We start from the raw sequence: 19,253 nt of genomic DNA on the forward strand, positions 1-19,253 counted from the left end.
ATTTACATTTATTTAATGTTCATATCTGACTTGTGTTATGACGGTACCTTGCTCACGCTGCTGTCCAGAGGTTTGTGCTCGGTCATGAACTCGTCCAGAAAGACTTTGAAGGTGTTGACCCAAACTTTGACCGGAGACTCGCTCCAGTCCCTCTGCTCCTGACGCATGCTTTTCTCCAGGATTTGCTCAAAGAGGGCATAGAGATCCTTATAACGAATGCTCTTCCCATCGTCCATCTGCACTCGGAGAAAAAAAAATCAATACATCTGATTTTGATAAAACAACAAGCATCTCTTCAATGTTAAAGTGCGCCTATTATGCTATTTTAAAGGTTTCTAATTTTGTTTCGAGTCTCCTACAATAGGTTTACATGCATCCAAAGTCAAAAAACACTTTACGTTTCTAATAATATACATTACAGCATGACCTCATTTCTCAAAGGGTCTGAAAACACTCGTTTGAAGATTCAGTCTCTCTAAATCCCTCATTTCCTCTAGCCTACCCTGCTCTGACTGGTCAGATGGCCCAGTCTGTTGTGATTGGTCTACTCTGCTCTGTCGTGCACTTTGATCTTTGAAACTTTTCAGAAATTTTACATTCACAAACAGTTGTATTATATTCATGCATATTCAAAAAAAGCATAATAAGGGGTGTTCACTACAGTACTTACAGCTAAAGCTGTGGAGTATGAGTTGAAGATATTCAAGCGGAACTCCTTTAGTGCCTTTTTGAAGACAACATCCACCATTGTGGATGCTGTCTTACCATCTTCTGTGTCTAAATCAGTAATCTATGAGATCAAAACAAGGTTATGATGGCTTTTTCACATCATGCAGCAGTAGTAAATTCATGTAGAAATCAGACATGCACCTTCTTCATGAGGAAGTCGTTCATGCTCCTGTAGTCATTGGCACATGTGAGTATCTGCAGGGCATCGTTCTGCCACTGGACGGGCTCTAGAGCCACACTGCTGATCTTCACACTGCGCCTGCGCTTGACTTTAGGGGACGGCTTTTTGTTCTCTTTAAACTCCCTCTGTAATGTAAGGTCTGGGCTGTGAGGAGGGGACAGGCGCTCCACCCCTGAATAGAGAGAAAGGCAATGGTTTTATGACCAAAAGAGTCCTTCTCGATATGCTTGAAACATTTCATCGAGCAGTTTTTTACCTTCTTCCATCAGAAGTGTCGCTTCAGCGTAGTCTCCTTCCAAAGTATCACTGCCGCACAACAGCCGCTCTCGTGATGTCTTCTTCTCTCCATGCTTTGCCTTTCCCCAAAACCGCATTTTACCACGAACCCTACAAGACAATACAGATGTTGACAAGGACAGCAAAGGTTTACAGGAATAATTCACCCAAAAACATTTATTTTGCCTTTATTTTCCCATTTTCTTTTCTACATAAAAAAAAATAAAAAACCATCAATCTAAAGCCTCCACAGTGAATAACTTTATGGTGCTTTGTGGTCTTTTTTGGAATCTGACAAAAAAAATCTAATATTGTCTAATATGTCTAATATTTATGGAAGCTTGTTTCCACCACTGAATAAAAAATAAAAAAGGTAATTGCGACATTTTATCTAACAATTCTGAATTGTGAGATAAAAAGTCAGAATTGTGAGATATAAAGTCAGAATTGTGAGATATAAAGTCAGAATTGCGATATAAAGTCAGAATTGCGATATAAAGTCAGAATTGTGAGATACAAAGTCAGAATTGCGAGATATAAAGTCAGAATTGTCTGATATAAAGTCAGAATTGCGATATATAACGTCAGAATTAGGGCTGGGCGATATATCGCATGCAATTGTCACACGCATTTCGTCAGTAAAGCCGGTTCCCTGATTACCGCTAAATCACCATCACCTGCTTTCAAATGGAACAATTGCATGCGATATATCGCCCAGCCCTAGTCAGAATTGCGAGTTATAAAGTAAAAATTGAGAGATATAAAGTCAGAATTGTCTGAAATAAAGTCAGAATTGCGAGATATAAAGTCAGAATTGCGAGATATAAAGTCAGAATTGCGAGATATAAAGTCAGAATTGCGATATAAAGTCAGAATTGCGATATAAAGTCAGAATTGCGATATAAAGTCAGAATTGTGAGTTATAAAGTCAAAATTGCGAGATATAAAGCCAGAATTGCGATATAAAGTCAGAATTGTGAGTTATAAAGTCAGAATTGCGATATAAAGTCAGAATTGCGAGTTATAAAGTCAAAATTGCGAGATATAAAGTCAGAATTGTGATATAAAGTCAGAATTGTGAGTTATAAAGTCAGAAATGCGATATAAAGTCAGAATTGTGAGTTATAAAGTCAAAATTGCGATATAAAGTCAGAATTGCGAGATATAAAGTCAGAATTGTCTGATATAAAGTCAGAATTGTCTGATATAAAGTCAGAATTGTCTGATATAAAGTCAGAATTATGTGATATAAAGTCAGAATTGTCTGATATAAAGTCAGAATTGTCTGATATAAAATCAGAATTGCGAGATATAAAGTCAGAATTGTGAGATATAAAGTCAGAATTGCGATATAAAGTCAGAATTGCGATATAAAGTCAGAATTGTGAGATACAAAGTCAGAATTGCGAGATATAAAGTCAGAATTGTCTGATATAAAGTCAGAATTGCGATATATAACGTCAGAATTAGGGCTGGGCGATATATCGCATGCAATTGTCACGCGCATTTCGTCAGTAAAGCCGGTTCCCTGATTACCGCTAAATCACCATCACCTGCTTTCAAATGGAACAATTGCATGCGATATATCGCCCAGCCCTAGTCAGAATTGCGAGTTATAAAGTAAAAATTGAGAGATATAAAGTCAGAATTGTCTGAAATAAAGTCAGAATTGCGAGATATAAAGTCAGAATTGCGATATAAAGTCAGAATTGCGAGTTATAAAGTCAGAATTGCGATATAAAGTCAGAATTGCGATATAAAGTCAGAATTGTGAGTTATAAAGTCAGAATTGCGATATAAAGTCAGAATTGCGAGTTATAAAGTCAAAATTGCGAGATATAAAGTCAGAATTGCGATATAAAGTCAGAATTGTGAGTTATAAAGTCAGAAATGCGATATAAAGTCAGAATTGCGAGTTATAAAGTCAAAATTGCGATATAAAGTCAGAATTGCGAGATATAAAGTCAGAATTGTCTGATATAAAGTCAGAATTGTCTGATATAAAGTCAGAATTATGTGATATAAAGTCAGAATTATGTGATATAAAGTCAGAATTGTCTGATATAAAGTCAGAATTGTCTGATATAAAATCAGAATTGCGAGATATAAAGTCAGAATTGTGAGATATAAAGTCAGAATTGCGATATAAAGTCAGAATTGCGATATAAAGTCAGAATTGTGAGATACAAAGTCAGAATTGCGAGATATAAAGTCAGAATTGTCTGATATAAAGTCAGAATTGCGATATATAACGTCAGAATTAGGGCTGGGCGATATATCGCATGCAATTGTCACGCGCATTTCGTCAGTAAAGCCGGTTCCCTGATTACCGCTAAATCACCATCACCTGCTTTCAAATGGAACAATTGCATGCGATATATCGCCCAGCCCTAGTCAGAATTGCGAGTTATAAAGTAAAAATTGAGAGATATAAAGTCAGAATTGTCTGAAATAAAGTCAGAATTGCGATATAAAGTCAGAATTGCGAGTTATGAAGTCAGAATTGCGATATAAAGTCAGAATTGTGAGTTATAAAGTCAAAATTGCGAGATATAAAGCCAGAATTGCGATATAAAGTCAGAATTGCGATATAAAGTCAGAATTGCGAGTTATAAAGTCAAAATTGCGAGATATAAAGTCAGAATTGCGATATAAAGTCAGAATTGTGAGTTATAAAGTCAGAAATGCGATATAAAGTCAGAATTGCGAGTTATAAAGTCAAAATTGCGATATAAAGTCAGAATTGCGAGATATAAAGTCAGAATTGTCTGATATAAAGTCAGAATTGTCTGATATAAAGTCAGAATTATGTTATATAAAGTCAGAATTATGTGATATAAAGTCAGAATTATGTGATATAAAGTCAGAATTGTCTGATATAAAGTCAGAATTGTCTGATATAAAGTCAGAATTGTCTGATATAAAATCAGAATTGCGAGATATAAAGTCAGAATTGTGTGATATAAAGTCAGAATTGTCTGATATAAAGTCAGAATTGTCTGATATAAAGTCAGAATTATGTGATATAAAGTCAGAATTATGTGATATAAAGTCAGAATTGTCTGATATAAAGTCAGAATTGTCTGATATAAAGTCAGAATTGTCTGATATAAAATCAGAATTGCGAGATATAAAGTCAGAATTGCTTTACTAAATACAAACTTTATTTCTCGCATATCTTACTTTTTTCTCCCTCACAATTCTGACTTTATATTGCAATTCTGACTTTATATCTCGCAATTTTGACTTTATATCTCGCAATTTTGACTTTATATCACACAATTTGGAAGTCAAAATTGTGAGATTAAAAAGTCGCAATTATCCATAAATATCCATAAATAATAGCTTCCGTAAATATCCCTTTCATGGGAAAAAAAATAAAAAATACAGTGCTGGAACAAAGGTTGAGGGTAAGTAAATGAGTATTTCAATCTTGAATTTCAGATAATTGTGCACTAATCTACAACTAATAGTTTGTTGAAAAACAAGCACCTTCCATCTCCATGAGAGTTCTTCCTCGCGTCACCTTTGCCCAGCTCTCCAGATGACATGGTCTTATACATGTTCTTCTGCTCTTCAGTGGCTGTGGCCGGCTGAAAGAGATTATTATGTACATAGTAGTATGTTAGAGCGAAGATCTCTGACAGACATGCTTGGTCTGTCAAAACCTCTTTAATAGCTCAATATTAACCATTAAATGAACACTTTGCCTCTTCCTTTCACTTCAGCCACCATTTGCCGGAAGGTAGTGTCACTTTAAAACTTGTACAGCTGGCATAAAGAGTAAAAACATGTCGCTTCTTGACATAGTCTGAAGGACTCTTCTACAACACTATTAATACAAACCAGCGGCACACAATTACAGTGCACTTTAATGATACTGTATGACTAGGACTTTGATAAGGAAGAGGCACCAGTTTCATACAAAGACCCAGATAATGACTGACTTCTACTGTATTGTTAACCAACAAGACTTGAAAGAGTGATTATTGAAAAGAGGGCTACAGAAAAAGAAATGAAGAACATGGCGCTATGACAGTTCCACAGCTTTAGCCTTGATGAATTGTTGCAGAAGAGGAGACAGAGCTAGATGTTAAAGCATGCAGTACTCTTTCTCCAAGGTGGCAGTGTAGAAAGCAGAATCTCGCAGCTGAATGTCTTGGTTGTTCAGGAACGAGCAACCTATACAGTAACTAGCATAGCTGTTATGTCTAGACAAGCAGCGTGGTCAGATTGTGAAGAGTGCCGTGGGTTACACATTTTGCAAATGCCTTTTTACAGGCATCAGGAGAGGAAAGCAATCCAGATCTGTGTGGCTGGTTGGTGTACCAATGTATTGATGAACATTGAAGTTCTGGCTCAAAGAATTGTATCTATTACATTTTTGTGTTGGTTGAAAACGCATTACAATTAGGGCTGTCAAAGTAAACATTACCTCATGAGAGGACCCATGAAAATACTAATTAGAAAACTGATTTTTGCAGAAAAACACCGGCCATCACAGATGAGAATGGTTTTCAAAAGGTATTTTGGTATCTGTGGTTGAAGACTAACTCCTTCAACTGGATAGGGAGAGTGGAAGGGTTTCAGGTGGTCAGTAAGGCGATCTATCAGCTTCTTCTGGAGGAGTTAGCTGTAGAGAGAAAGAGAGATCTTGCTGCTGGGCCTGTGTGCGCTACATCAGACCATTCAATTACCATTTCAGAGTCACTGTGACAAGCCTCTAGTGCGCTCTCCTCTGAGTCCTGCTTGGGGAGGGGTGCGCCAGGAGACAGAGGGGTCTCATCACACTCCTCCTCCTCTGACTCCCCCTCTCCCAGGGCGTTTGAACCGCGGGTCAGGAAGTCCGAACGTGTCCGCGCCATGCGGACTTTTTTATGACCCGGTCGGCCAACCTAATCAACCAAATGATAATAAAACAAGTGAAGGAGCTCCCGCGTACATCAAGGTCAGGTGACCCCCACCAAGGTCTTGTTATGAGTTCAAAGACAAATGTTGGGGAAAAATCCTGAGGTTTGTGAGAAGATATTTAAAATCTGCCATGGCCTAAAGTGTTTCTCTTACCTCACTTTTAGTGGATTTGTAACCCAAAAGGCTCACTTCGTCCGGGACTCCTGGTGTTTTCCCTTGATTGGCTATGTCCTTATCCAACCTAAAAGAAGTTCAAGGGTTACAGGGTTTCTGCAGGTTTTATAGTAGACTTTTTAAAGAACTTCCAAGAAAACATTCCAGGATTTTTCTCCATATAGTGGACTTCAATGGTTACCAACGGATTGAAGGTCCAAACCTTTCCAACGGGATTACGTAATGCATGACGCATCACAGAGCAGTGCAAGACGAGCATTTGTGGATAAAAAGTATATAAATTTTAATTTTTAGAAAATGATTGATGGTTTCTCTAGATAGGACTCTTATTCCTCGTCTGGGATCATGTAGAGCAGTGTTTCTCAACCCTGGTCCTGAAGGACCCCCAACACTGCAGGTTTTGTCTTTCTCCCTAATTAAACACACCTGATTCAACTCATCAGCTCATTAGAAGAAACTCCACTACCTGAAATGAGTGTGTCAGACAGAGGAGACTTTCAAAATGTGCAGTGTTGGGGGTCCTCCAGGACCAGGGTTGAGAAACACTGATGTAGAGCCTTTTGAAGCTGCACTGAAACTGACATTTGGACCTTCAACCCGTTGAACCCCAGAGGAAAATCCCAGAATGTTTTCCTCAAAAACCTTAATTTCTTTTCAACTGAAGAAAGAAAGACATAAACATCTTGGATGACATGGGGGTGAGTAAATTATCAGGACATTTTAATTCTGAAGTGAACTAATCCTTTAAGACTTTTTAAGATGAGCAGAAACCCTGGGTTAGTTTACTCAAAAATGCTGCTAACATTTACAAACACATACAACCTTCTTCTCTTTAGCTTTGTGTGCAGAAATCATTTTCTCGTTTATGCATTTTTAAAGACGCTGTCTCAAGAAGCCACACACTAGGTTTGACTTGGATGATAGTAAGTCAAATGACCTGTTTTTATTTCTGAAGCCTGACAGCTCCAAGTATCCTCCTTTGTTGTAAATGAAAGGGCAGCTTGCTAAGTAATTACTTTTGTGTTAGAGAAAAGAAAGAAAGGTTTTTGGAATGAAATGAGGGCGAGTATGGAATTAAGGTAATTTTTGATTTTGGAGGAGCTATTCTGCAGCCTGAGGTCAAGCTCTTCACTTACTTTGAGAGGGGAACCTTGGCCTTTGGAGAAAAGAAAATGTTTCCAGGCCTCTCGGACAAGCTGATGTTGGCATTCTGAGTAGGTGGTTTCTTGTTTGTTCGCTTTCTGAATTCATCTCCTCTGGATTCCAGGGTCAACTTTGGAGCCCACCCTTCTGCTACGCTGCGACTGTCCTTTGGTCGGTCTCTGAAAATGGAAGGAGCGGCTTCCTTTTCCAGGACTAGTGTCTGGGAGCTGAGGTCAGGCTCTGGCTGAGCAATGGGAGCAGGTCCTCGGTCCGTAAAGAATCTGTCTGGCCTTCCTCTGGAACCTTCTTGTCTGCTCTGCTCAATCCTTTGCAGAGCCTCGACCCTCTGCTTCTCAAACATCTCCCTCTCATGTTGGGCGTAATGCTTGCGCTGTTCTTCCAGGATGTGCTTCTGCTGACGGATCTGCTCCATCATCTCCTTTTCATGTTGCTGCTGCTGATGTTTCTGACGCTCTTGCTTTTCCTCATTAAGCTTCTCAAGCTTTTCCAGCACAGAAAGGCTGTCGCTGCTAGGCTGTGCTGGGCTGGTCTGGACGGCACTGTCTTTGACCTCGGGAAGCTTCAGATCTGCTTCATTTAAGAAGCTTTCCTTCTGCATACTAATAACCACAACCAAGGGCCTCCGAATGGACTCCTTGTCTTTCAGAGGCTTGCTGGGACCTTCAGGGAGCGGGGTGGCTGAATTCATGGTAGGCTTCATGATTAGAGAGCTGCTTTCTGATGAAGGGGTGTAGAAAGTAGGGAGTGAGTTCTGTATTCTGGGAGGTTGAGGTTGGCCAGCTGGTTCTGATGAGATATCAGGTGCCGGAGTGTCAGAGGGCAAAGCGGGCTCGGGAATGTTGGAGAACACATCGTGCTGGTCTGGCACAGAAGAAGGAGAACCAAGATCCTCTGGTTCGGCACAAGGTGCCTTGTCTTTGAAATAGTCATCAATGTTGAGAAGCTCAAAGCTGCCTTTGGAGCTCTGGCTATCTGGAGTACCCTGAGGAGTGTGAGCGATCTCGCTGACCAGCTCCATTTCTTCCGAAGGAGACGTTCCTCCAGTGGAGCGCACCTTAAGAAGCTCCAAGCTAAACTTGGCCTGCTCCAGCTCTCGCATCCGTCGGCTCTCCCGTTTGGCCCGCGTCCTCAGGTTGGGATCCTCCAGAGTCCGCGGTCTTTCTCGGATCGCCACTTCAGAAGTCGGTTGTACTATTGCCGTACCTTCCGTCATCTCCGGCTCCATCTCTTCCAAAACATCGCCACTGAGGACCTGTTTCCTCCTGTCCTGCTCCTCATAGGAGTCTTCCCACAAACCCATGTCTCGAAGCTTGTCCTCTTCGGTTAACACATTGGTTTTTCCATTCGTCAGCTGTGTGGTTTTTAATCTCTGCTCTTGAAGTTCTCTGAATCTGAAAATTTCAAGATAATCCCAATAAAAAAACTGTTCTGTTTCAGTTGCACTTTATTTTACAGTGTACTTACCCAATAAAGTACTGGTAATATAAGGTAACTACATGGGTTAAGGTTAGGTTTAGGGTTAGGTTCAGGGTTAGTACTTAGTTATAACCCAGTTATTGTAATTGCTATAAGTACATAGTATGTACATGCGGAACAGGACTGTTATTCCGGTAAAAGACCACCTCTATAGTAGGAACACAGGATTTACAGTGGGAAAAAAGTCAAGTCAAATTTATTTGTATAGTGCTATTCACAATACACAAGTTTAAGTTTATATCATCTTCATGCCTTACAGTCACATATAGCAGATTAGAGCTATAGGGTGTAGGGCGATAATAAAGTTTACATTTTGCACATTTCATACAGATTATATAATCTGAGAATATTTGTTTTCCACTTGAATTGAATGACAATTGCTTGGCATTTCAAGCTTTCTATAGATATATTTCTCATGTCTGTGAGACAAGTATACGTTGAGTTTCAGTTCATTTTTGTGACGCGCTCCAGTTCACAGAGACCGAGATGGCAGAAAGTGCATCCTTTTGGTTTTCTTTATTTCACAAAGGCACAATGTTTTCTTGTTATTGTGAGTTTACACAAATAAAAGAAAACCAGTTCACAGTTTTGAATGATGCATTACTCTTATCTGTATTACCAAAAATGACGTAGTATTTTAAGTTATTTCCGCTGTTATCTGAAAAAATGCCAGTGATCGCGCCTCAAGGCGTGACTTCGCCACAAGGTGGTTGTTTTTTTTCTGTGACTAACCGACTATTACAATTTTTAGCCTCTTCTAGTCAATTATTAGGGGGCAGCCCTAGGATAAAGTTGGACATACTCTATCTCCTACTTTTTATATAGAGCTGTGCTACAGGTTGTGAAGTTATCAACAATCACAGAGCCGAGATTTGCTATATAGCATACATTGCTTTATATGAGTGTACTGTGTGTATTCCAGTAAAGTTGGATGTAATTTATACAACTTTTAATATAATCGCTGGGTGATAATATTGTTTCATTTTGTGACAAATGTAAACAATGCAACAAGAAAGGTTAGTACAGGGATCCTACACATTTTCCATTTTGAAATATATCCATACTTTTCCAGACTCAAACTTTCCAAACAGATTTTTCAGACCAAATTTAACATAAATGGTTCATACAGCATTATATTTGGTATATACCAGTGCTTCCCACACATAGACTTTACTTGGGCGGGCCGCCCACGAATAATAAGGGCCGCCCAAGTATATTTGGAGACACATTTTTGCTTTTATTATTTTTATCATCTTATACTTTTATATCCGCGCAAGATAATGAAACCATCCGCGATCAAATAACTAGTCGTTTCGTACCTGCTCGTTATGTGTACGTCAGAACTGTTTTCACAAAGAGAGCTGCATGTTGCAAAGTCACAAGGCGGCGCTGTTGCGCGTTCTACAAGCTCGTGCAACAGTGCCTCAGACTGCTTCAAAGTGATTCTCAATCAATGAAAAGCGCATATTTATGCCAAGCGATTGCTAATGAACTCAAGTTGATGAATTATTACAAAGTCTACTTCATGGCCTTTATATAAAATGTTTTAGACGATTGTAAGAATCTTAAGGATCAGCCTGCAATAGTACAGACATTTCAAAATAAGAGTCCCGGTGTATTTCGGGCTTGTTTATAATTAAAAGTCACACGCTAAGTTTTTTCTTTTTCTTTTGGGCATTATTGGTATTTTGTAGTCTCCCCCACAGGAAGAAAAGACATATATTCATAACACATAATATTCATTATGTAAATTTTACTAGTAAAATCTGTGTCCCATTCACTGAGAGAGACACTATATGACAGCAAGGAGAACATAGGAAAAGGTGAACCATTTAAATGCTGTAATTTTGCATAATTTACAATGCATAATAATGCATAATATTAGTATGTAATTAAATGTATATGTTATTTAATTAAAATTAACTTCAATAAATAAAAATACTGTTAAAAATCACACATTATTTGTTTGTCACTTGTAGTAGACGTTTTTTGTGCCATGGGTAATAGGAGGATTTTTCATCTTATGGACACAAGTATATTTTCAAACCTGTGGGAAGCACTGTATACTGTATTACAGTCAACTGTAAATATACAGTATTTCTGTTTTCCTCTTACATCTGTTTGCTCAAAGTGAAACCATGCACTTGATAACATGCAACAACATCAGAATAAGCCTAAAATGCTTAATAAACTGCATAAAATTACCTCTGACACCCTGGTTTGATGCTGTAAATGTGGTTTAATGTTGCACGATCACCAAACAACAAAGTACAGTATGAACTAAATGATCGTTTGAGCTTCTATCTGTTGCTGGTTTGAGTGGCAATTGAGTAAACGTTGTTTTAGTGAAGTATAAAAAGCTTATGAAAATGAAAACTGGCACCTTGAATGCTTTGAGTCGTGTTCGGCGATCAATATATGATCTCTAAACTTTTACCATGAAAACATTTTTAGAATTCTTAATTTTGTTTTAGAAAACTGAATAGTCTGGAAACACAATTTCTTTTCTTTTTCCCACACTTATCCAGACCCAGAAATTACTCAAACCAAAGTGTGTATGAACTCTGTTATTAAACAATCTTTTAGTTAGTAAACAACCTAACACTTTGAAACAATTCCCAACTTTTCTAAACTTTGAGCTGAGTGCTTATGCAATTCCAGTGTTGAATAAACCAGATTTTTGTTTGGCAGACTACCAGTATGAAAAAAGGATTAGACTGTTGATTGGTGTGACCCAGACCATTATAGAGCCCTGACTGTATTTTTAAGCAATTTGTAAGCCACTCTGTAGAAAGGGCCGTGGCGTACCTCTGCCTCGCCAGATAGCCTCTACCCACTGCTTGCAGGCGGATAGTGATATCCCGCTGCCGGAGGTAGAGCTCTCTGGCCCAGTGTCTTCTCCATGCAGTCTGGATCCTGAGGGCCGCCCGCTCCCGCCGATACAGCCTCCAGTTTCTCTGGATCACCAGGGCTGCCTCCCTCCACAGCAAGAGTCGACGCCTCTCTCTACAGCCTCTCCAGGCCGACTGAATACAGACCGCTGCCCCCTGCTGGACACGCATGTCATACTCAAGCCTGCTGTCGCTCTGTGAAGACTGACAGCTCCTCCACCAGTTCTACATGAGACAACAACAAAGCGGGATTGTATGGAAGATTCATGGGTCACATGCATTTAGGACAAAGACTGAAAAAAGGCTTTTCATATAGGGCTACGCAGAAATCACTTATTAGCAACATGCATTTATTTATGCTGTCTGGAGCTTTTCATAGCTATTGATGTAAATTTTATCGCAGTCTCGATATAATATCTCGATATACCAGTCCTAATTTCATATTTTTTCACATGTACAAAAGAGACTTTTTTTTTTTTTTTTTTTTTTTTAGAGAAAATCAATACTAAATCATAAACACACTGCAAAAAATGTTGTTCTTACTTGGAGTTTTTGTCTTCTTTCTAGTCAAAATATCTTAAATCAAGAAGCATTTTCTTGACAAAAATTATTTAGATTTTAAATTATTTTTACTTATTCAGGAAAAATAAGTCAAAATTAAGTAGGTTTTTCCTTAAAACAAGCAAAATAATCTGCCAATGGGGTAAGCAAAATAATTTTATTTCAAACCAAGAATAAGGTATATAATCTTGTTTTCAGTTTGGACTGAAAATGGACTGAAGATTATTTTGCTTACCCCATTGGCAGATTATTTTGCTTGTTTTAAGGAAAAACGTGCTTAATTTTGATTTATTTTTCCTGAAAACAAGAAAATAATTTGTTCTTGTCAAGAAAATGCTTCTTGATTTAAGAACTTTAAGATATTTTGACTAAAAACAAGACAAAAATTCTAAGTAAGAACAGCATTTTTTGCAGTGCAGTTATCTTACTATTTTGAGAAAGTGCCCAGACATCAATGTAAACATTTATAATATTAAAAAATAATAATAAAAAAGGATCAATTCATGTCAAAGACTTCCAATACAGAAGTGCAATCACAGTCTATCCACACATCAAAACAAAAAATATGTTGAATGATGGAACAAACACATCACATCCAGAGTTAAAATAATATTTATTTAATACTAAATCCTTATTACTGTAAGTACTTCTCCTGTTTACATGTCAAAAGTCTAACCCAAATACCACAGACAATCTTCCACGAGTTTCCAGTCATTCATGACAACTGGATAATTATCATTAAATAAAATTTTCCATTAAAAACATTCCCACTTTTAAAAAATAAAATTTTAAATAACAGCCCTGACATTTACAGGATTTCCACTTCTGCTTAAAATATTATCGTCACATAAAGCATAAAAAGAAATCTCGCACCTGTATCTGGCAGGCAGCCTGTCTCATTCTGAGGAAGTTCTTTCTCTCTAGAAGAGCTCTGAAACGCCGCTGGAGATTGATGATTCTGCGCAGCACCTCCTGATGGAGCAGGTCTTGCAGCCGCTGACGCTCTATTTCACGCAGGAACACCTGCCATACAGAGAGACGCGTCACATGCATGCAACACTGGACATTTCCAGCCATGAATGGACATTATGTGTCATCCCAAAGGCATTAGAAAAAGTAGGAATTTAATTAAGTCCTATCACTGCCAGAGGTTGATCGTACCATGGTACGGCCCACTTGAAACCCTTCGGGAGTGAGATCCACCTGGCTCAGGTACCGTCTGAGAGCTTCCTGGCTGGCCTGGTCGGTACCCTCAGGTAACAGAACATGGAAGTGTCGAGCAAAATCCTGGAGGGCATAAAACAGATTAAACGCCACCATTTCTTTGATGGCACACACACACACACAAGTGTCCAGGAAGTGACATTTCTCATTAGGGCCTGAAGATGCATGGCAGATTTCAGAACACTAACATCACTGTGATGGTATGATGGTATGGGTGGACAGTCTGCGAGGTTGTGTATGCAATTATTCCTGGCCACTTTTATTGCAGACTATAGAGAGCCTCTGTGACGTCAGCTGACTACACCAGCTTCATATCTCACAGGAACTGCTGGAGGCGAAGACACTCAAGTTTTAAACTGTTTAATAAAGGATATACTCAAAGTAATGGACACAAAAGTACACAGTCCCTCAAGTCCCACATTCATGTAAAGGCCAGATATAAACATTAGCAATAGTCAGGCTTGTCTTAAGAGACACTATGAATTATTGAAACAGTCTGTTTGAAATGTCAGTCATTAGACATGTAAACAAACTCTATTTGCATCAACTGCATGATGCTGTTTGTTTGGGCTGAATTCATGTTTCTGATGGTAGAAAGTGGCCAAAACAATACAACCATCCCCAGACAGACACACCCAGGACAGGAAATGAACAACAGGAAATAATGATTTCAGCTTTGGAACTGTAGAAGATGAGGACAGGGAGTCAAAGTTTGGGGGACAGTAAGATTTTTTTTGTGGTGAAAATCAAGTTTTTAATGTTGTTTATATGTCTGTGTGCTGTTTTTAATATGCATTAAGACAAACCATGTGCGAATTCAACAGACAACAGTGTTGCTGAGTATTTTCTCCTTAAAACTGCAAGACAGTCTCAAAACCACCCGTTTCCTACCGTCACAAACATGTAACCAATCCCGTCAGCGTGTGGGCGGGGCTTTTCTCCACTGACTTTCTATGATGTTCAAAGCGTTTCTAAGGATGCTGATTTTTATTCTGACTCTGAGATGGTGAACGGGAACATGGTTTGTGTAACGTGTGCAACACGTAATTTGCTGTTTGATAATGTAATCAAGCCGAAGGCTGATCATATCTGCGTCATGTGTCATAAAACGCATCACCATTCTGATACATCGACTAGCCTGTATAATTCTCTTTTCTTCTTCTGAATCAGTTTCTGGTTTAAACATGCAGTATATGGCAGAATTAAACCAGTATTTCCATTTACCATTGTGTTGCGTTTACTACAGTTGATCAGGTAATCTGAGCTGCTGTGATTGAGTGGAGGCGGAGACTAATTTGCATATTCATGAGTCCGCGTATACTAAATGAAGCAAGGGTGTAGAGTTACAGGTCAAGCTATTTTAAGGCATGAAGAAAATATTTTCAAAGACAAAAGTTTAAATATGTCATTTTGCTTATTAAATATGAGTTTTAAGGGATAAAATTATTGACTGCAGGGGGAAGTGCTTTTTTTAACAAGGATGCATTAAACTGCTCAAAATATTTTTTGTCCTTTGAACTTTCTATTCATCAAAGAATTAACAAAATTAAATGTTTCTTAAAGGGTTAGTTCACCCAAAAATGAAAATTCTGTCATTAATTATTCACACTCATGTCGTTCCACACCCATACGACACAAATTAAGATATTTTTGATAAAATCCGATGAGGCCTGCATTGACAGCAATAACACTCCCTTTTTCAGATGCCCAGAAAGCTACTAAAAACATATTTAAATCAGTTCATGTGACTACAGTGGTTCAACCTTAAATGTTATGAAGCAACAAGAATACTTTCTGTGTGCCAAAAATAACAAAACAGCGCCTTTATTCCACAATATCTAGTGATGGGCGATTTCAAAACACTGCTTCATGAAGCTTTACGAATCTTTTGTTTCGAATCAGTGATTCAGAGCGCATGTCAAACAGCCAAAATCACGTGAACTATTGAAGTTTCAAAACACTTATGACGTAACAAAGCCTCGTTAACTGAAATCATGTGATTTTGGTGCTCTGAACCACTGATTCGAAAACAAAAGATTTGTAAAGCTTCGAAGCTTCGTGAAGCAGTGTTTTGAAATCGCAGATGACTAGATATTGTGGAATAAAGTCATTATTTTTGGTGCATATTCTTGTTGCTTCATAACATTAAGGTTGAACCACTGTAGTCACATGACAGCTTTTGAAAGGCATTGAAAGTGTTAATTATCTTGCTCTCAATGCAGGCCTCACTGAGCCATTGGATTTCATCAAAAATATCTTAATTTGTGTTCTGAAGATGAACGAAGGTCTTACGGGTGTAGAATAGGGTGAGTAATAAATGACAGAATTTTCATTTTTGGGTGAACTAACCCTTTAAGCACAAAATAAGCATATTAGAATGAATTCTAAAGGATCATGTGACGCTGAAAATATGTGAAATAATGACAGCTTTGCCAAATAAATTACATTTTAAAATATATTAAAATGGAAAACCATTTATTTTATAACAATATTTCACAATATTACCCATTTTACTGTATTTTTTATCAAATAAATGCAGCCTTGGTGAGCAGAAGAGACTTCCAGTACAGTAGACAATATCCCACACCATCATACTTTTAAACTCAGGTTTGAGATTCAAGTGTTTCTATAGGAGATATCAGTCTCACCTGAAAAGTGTACTTGATGCTGTAGCCAGATTGTCGGATGCGCACGGTTTCCAGCATGCCAGTGTAGCGAAGCTGTCTCAACACCAGGCCATCATTAAAACGCAGAGGCAGCTGAAAACCAGCAAAGATTCGTCAAACAGTAAAAACTAAAATAACGTATAAATGAGATACGATTGAAACGGACTCGCACACCTTCTCTGCATTCGATCGTATGCACTTCACGAAGTACGGCTCTGACTGACCGAGCGTCTCCATCAGCTTGTTGAGAGAGGCCTTAAATGGAGCAAAACAACACAAATCAATAAACACGACAGCATGTCATAGAGCAAACCCAAAAAACACAGATTTGAAAGAAATAAAAATGTATATTCTGAAAAAAAAGAGTTCTGTTTTAGAACTTTTAGAACCCTTTTTGTCAAGTGAAGTGAACTTCAACAGTAGGGAGCAGTGAACACTATGTAGGGACCCTGTCGATCGGGACGCACCCAAGTTGAAATGGAGCGAATCAGGAGTGTCCGATACAGTAAGAGACATACGAACTGTGCAGAATAGGGATGCGTGAGGATGTGCCCTACAGCAAACACTCAACCAGACTCTTTAAATGTTGAGCAAGCAACATCAGCTTGTGTCACACGGTAATGAAGCGACTGCATTTCGCACGTAAAGGACCGATCAGCCTGCGCTCTCTAGAGTTTCATGACTGAACTAGATAAGACTTGTGTGTGTCTGTATCTGTCTATGCAGAGGAAAGCAGCTATTTTGGTGGTCAGGAATTCACTCTCTCTTCCCAAAGTGAGAGCCGCACAGAACAGGATGTGGGAAGTGAGGTCATCCACACATTTGTGCAGGCTTGTTGCCAGGACATGCCGAGCCAGTGAATGTTTACAGCTCTCTGTCCCAACCTGAGACACTAGAGGGAAATGTAATGCTGCTTTTTCACTGCACTCTTTATGTCACGAGGGGTCGGACAGTTAAGGACATCCTGTCCAGACAAAAACAGCAACAAAAAAGACTTTATAATATAGACTTTTAACACGCAGTTGTTTGTAAAACCAAAACAAAAGAGTTTTAGAGCAAATAAAAGTGTTATTGTGTCAAAGGTAGACGTGATGTCATTAATGTGGGATTTTACTGGGTTGCACAGGGTGGAAATTACAGCAGAGTTACACAACGATGTAAGAAAGCAAGCGTGAGATCTGACCTGGAACTGAGCACTAATGCTCGGGGGTTTCTTCTTCTTGTGGAGGTGCAGCAGGGACTTTGTGATGCGGTCGTGTAGCGTCAGGTTACTCAGGTACTTCAGAGACTTGACATCCAGCAAGTGCTGCAGACGCCACACACAGACACACACACACACACACGGACACAAGCATATATAGATCAGTTAAAGGTAGAGTTTGCCCAAAAATCTGAATTCTTCATCATTTACAGAAGCTCATGTTGTTCCAAACTCATATGAACATTCATGGAACACAAAAGGAGATAAAGATAAAAAGCAAAAAAAGTCAATTCTGTATATGGCGATCGCAGCTATCAAAATTATGGTTCATTAAAAAGTGTCCTAAAAAATGCCTACATGACCATTTTACACAGCAAACACAGCTATTAAGCTCTAAAAAAGATAAAAAATGACTTATATGGTGCAATATTCCTTCTTCTGAGGCCGAACGAGACAAAATACCACAACACAAAACGACAGCACAAACAACACAAAACAAAACACAGCACAAAAAAACAAAATACCACAACAAAACACACCACGCAAAACACAAAAACAAAAATAACACAACACTAAAACAACAAGACACAAAACAACACAAAAACAAAACAGCATAACACAACACAAGAAGAAACAACAACACAAACAAGACAACAAAACAAGACAAAACACACCACAACACAACACAAAACAAAACACAGCACAAAAAACAAAATACCACAACAAAACACCACAACACAAAACAACAAAACAAAATAACACAACAACACTAAAACAACAATGGCGATCGCAGCTATCAAAATTATGGTCCATTAAAAAGTGTCCTAAAAAATGCCTACATGACCATTTTACACAGTAAACGCAGCTATCAAGCTCTAAAAAAGACAAAAATGACTTATATGGTGCAATATTCCTTCTTCTGAGGCCGAATGAATGAGAAAACAACTGAAAATCTGCCACTTTTGGACATTCAACACGACGGCATGAACTTTTGCGGACACTTCGCTCAATATCTCTGTGTGTGTTTCACAAAAATAATCAGATTGAATAAATAACACCACAACACAAGACAAAAACAAGAAAAAAAGACAAAACAACACAAGAAAATACAACAACACAAAACAGCACAAAACAACAACAAAAAACAACACACAACAACACAAAACAAGACAACAAAACAAGACAAAACACCACAAAACAACACAAGACAACAACACAACACAAAACACAAAGCAACAACAAAACACAAAACAAAACAGCAAATCAATACAAAGCACAACAAAACAACAAAAACAAAACATAAAACAACAAAACAAGACGACACAAAACAAGACAAAACACCACAACACGACAACAACACAAAACAAAACAACACAGCACAAACAAAACAAAACACAAGACGACAATACCACAACAAAACAACACAAAACACAGCAACACAAAACATCACAAAACAAGACAAAACACAACAACAAGACAACACCACAACAAAACGATACAAAACACCACAACACAAACAAAACAAAACACAAGACAATAATACCACAACAAAACAACACAGAACACAGCAACACAAAACACCACAACACAACACAACACTAAAACACCACAACACAACAAAACAACACAAAAACAAAACAGCGTAACAGAACACAACAAGAAACAACACAAAACACCACAACACAACATAACATAACACAAGACAACAACACAAAACAACAGCACAAACAACACAAAACACAACACAAAGCAACAACACAAAGCAACAACACAGCACAAAAAAAAAATACCACAACAAA

The 19,253-nt window shown here is 38.3% G+C and overlaps 1 protein-coding gene across 9 annotated transcripts in view; it reads right to left on the bottom strand.

Annotated features, from left to right (window-relative positions):
- The window catches only part of myo9aa (myosin IXAa), a 164,762-nt gene that overhangs the window by 14,163 nt on the left and 131,346 nt on the right, over positions 1-19,253 (bottom strand). For 8 of the 9 annotated variants that reach the window (XM_048186343.1, XM_048186342.1, XM_048186346.1 and 5 more), the window contains 14 exons: positions 17,437-17,559; positions 16,428-16,508; positions 16,236-16,346; positions 13,525-13,650; positions 13,237-13,386; positions 11,720-12,027; positions 7,408-8,826; positions 6,251-6,338; positions 5,884-6,081; positions 4,679-4,779; positions 1,167-1,297; positions 871-1,082; positions 671-790; positions 48-236 (listed from right to left, as the gene is read on the bottom strand). In XM_048186343.1, coding sequence (XP_048042300.1) covers positions 48-236; positions 671-790; positions 871-1,082; positions 1,167-1,297; positions 4,679-4,779; positions 5,884-6,081; positions 6,251-6,338; positions 7,408-8,826; positions 11,720-12,027; positions 13,237-13,386; positions 13,525-13,650; positions 16,236-16,346; positions 16,428-16,508; positions 17,437-17,559 — 3,357 coding nt within the window. The remainder of the gene's footprint in view (positions 1-47; positions 237-670; positions 791-870; positions 1,083-1,166; positions 1,298-4,678; positions 4,780-5,883; positions 6,082-6,250; positions 6,339-7,407; positions 8,827-11,719; positions 12,028-13,236; positions 13,387-13,524; positions 13,651-16,235; positions 16,347-16,427; positions 16,509-17,436; positions 17,560-19,253) is intronic. The other variant, XM_048186347.1, reaches the window with a different exon arrangement.

The sequence above is a fragment of the Megalobrama amblycephala genome, linkage group LG3 (assembly GCF_018812025.1).
Source record: "Megalobrama amblycephala isolate DHTTF-2021 linkage group LG3, ASM1881202v1, whole genome shotgun sequence".
In the NCBI taxonomy this organism is placed as follows: domain Eukaryota; kingdom Metazoa; phylum Chordata; class Actinopteri; order Cypriniformes; family Xenocyprididae; genus Megalobrama; species Megalobrama amblycephala.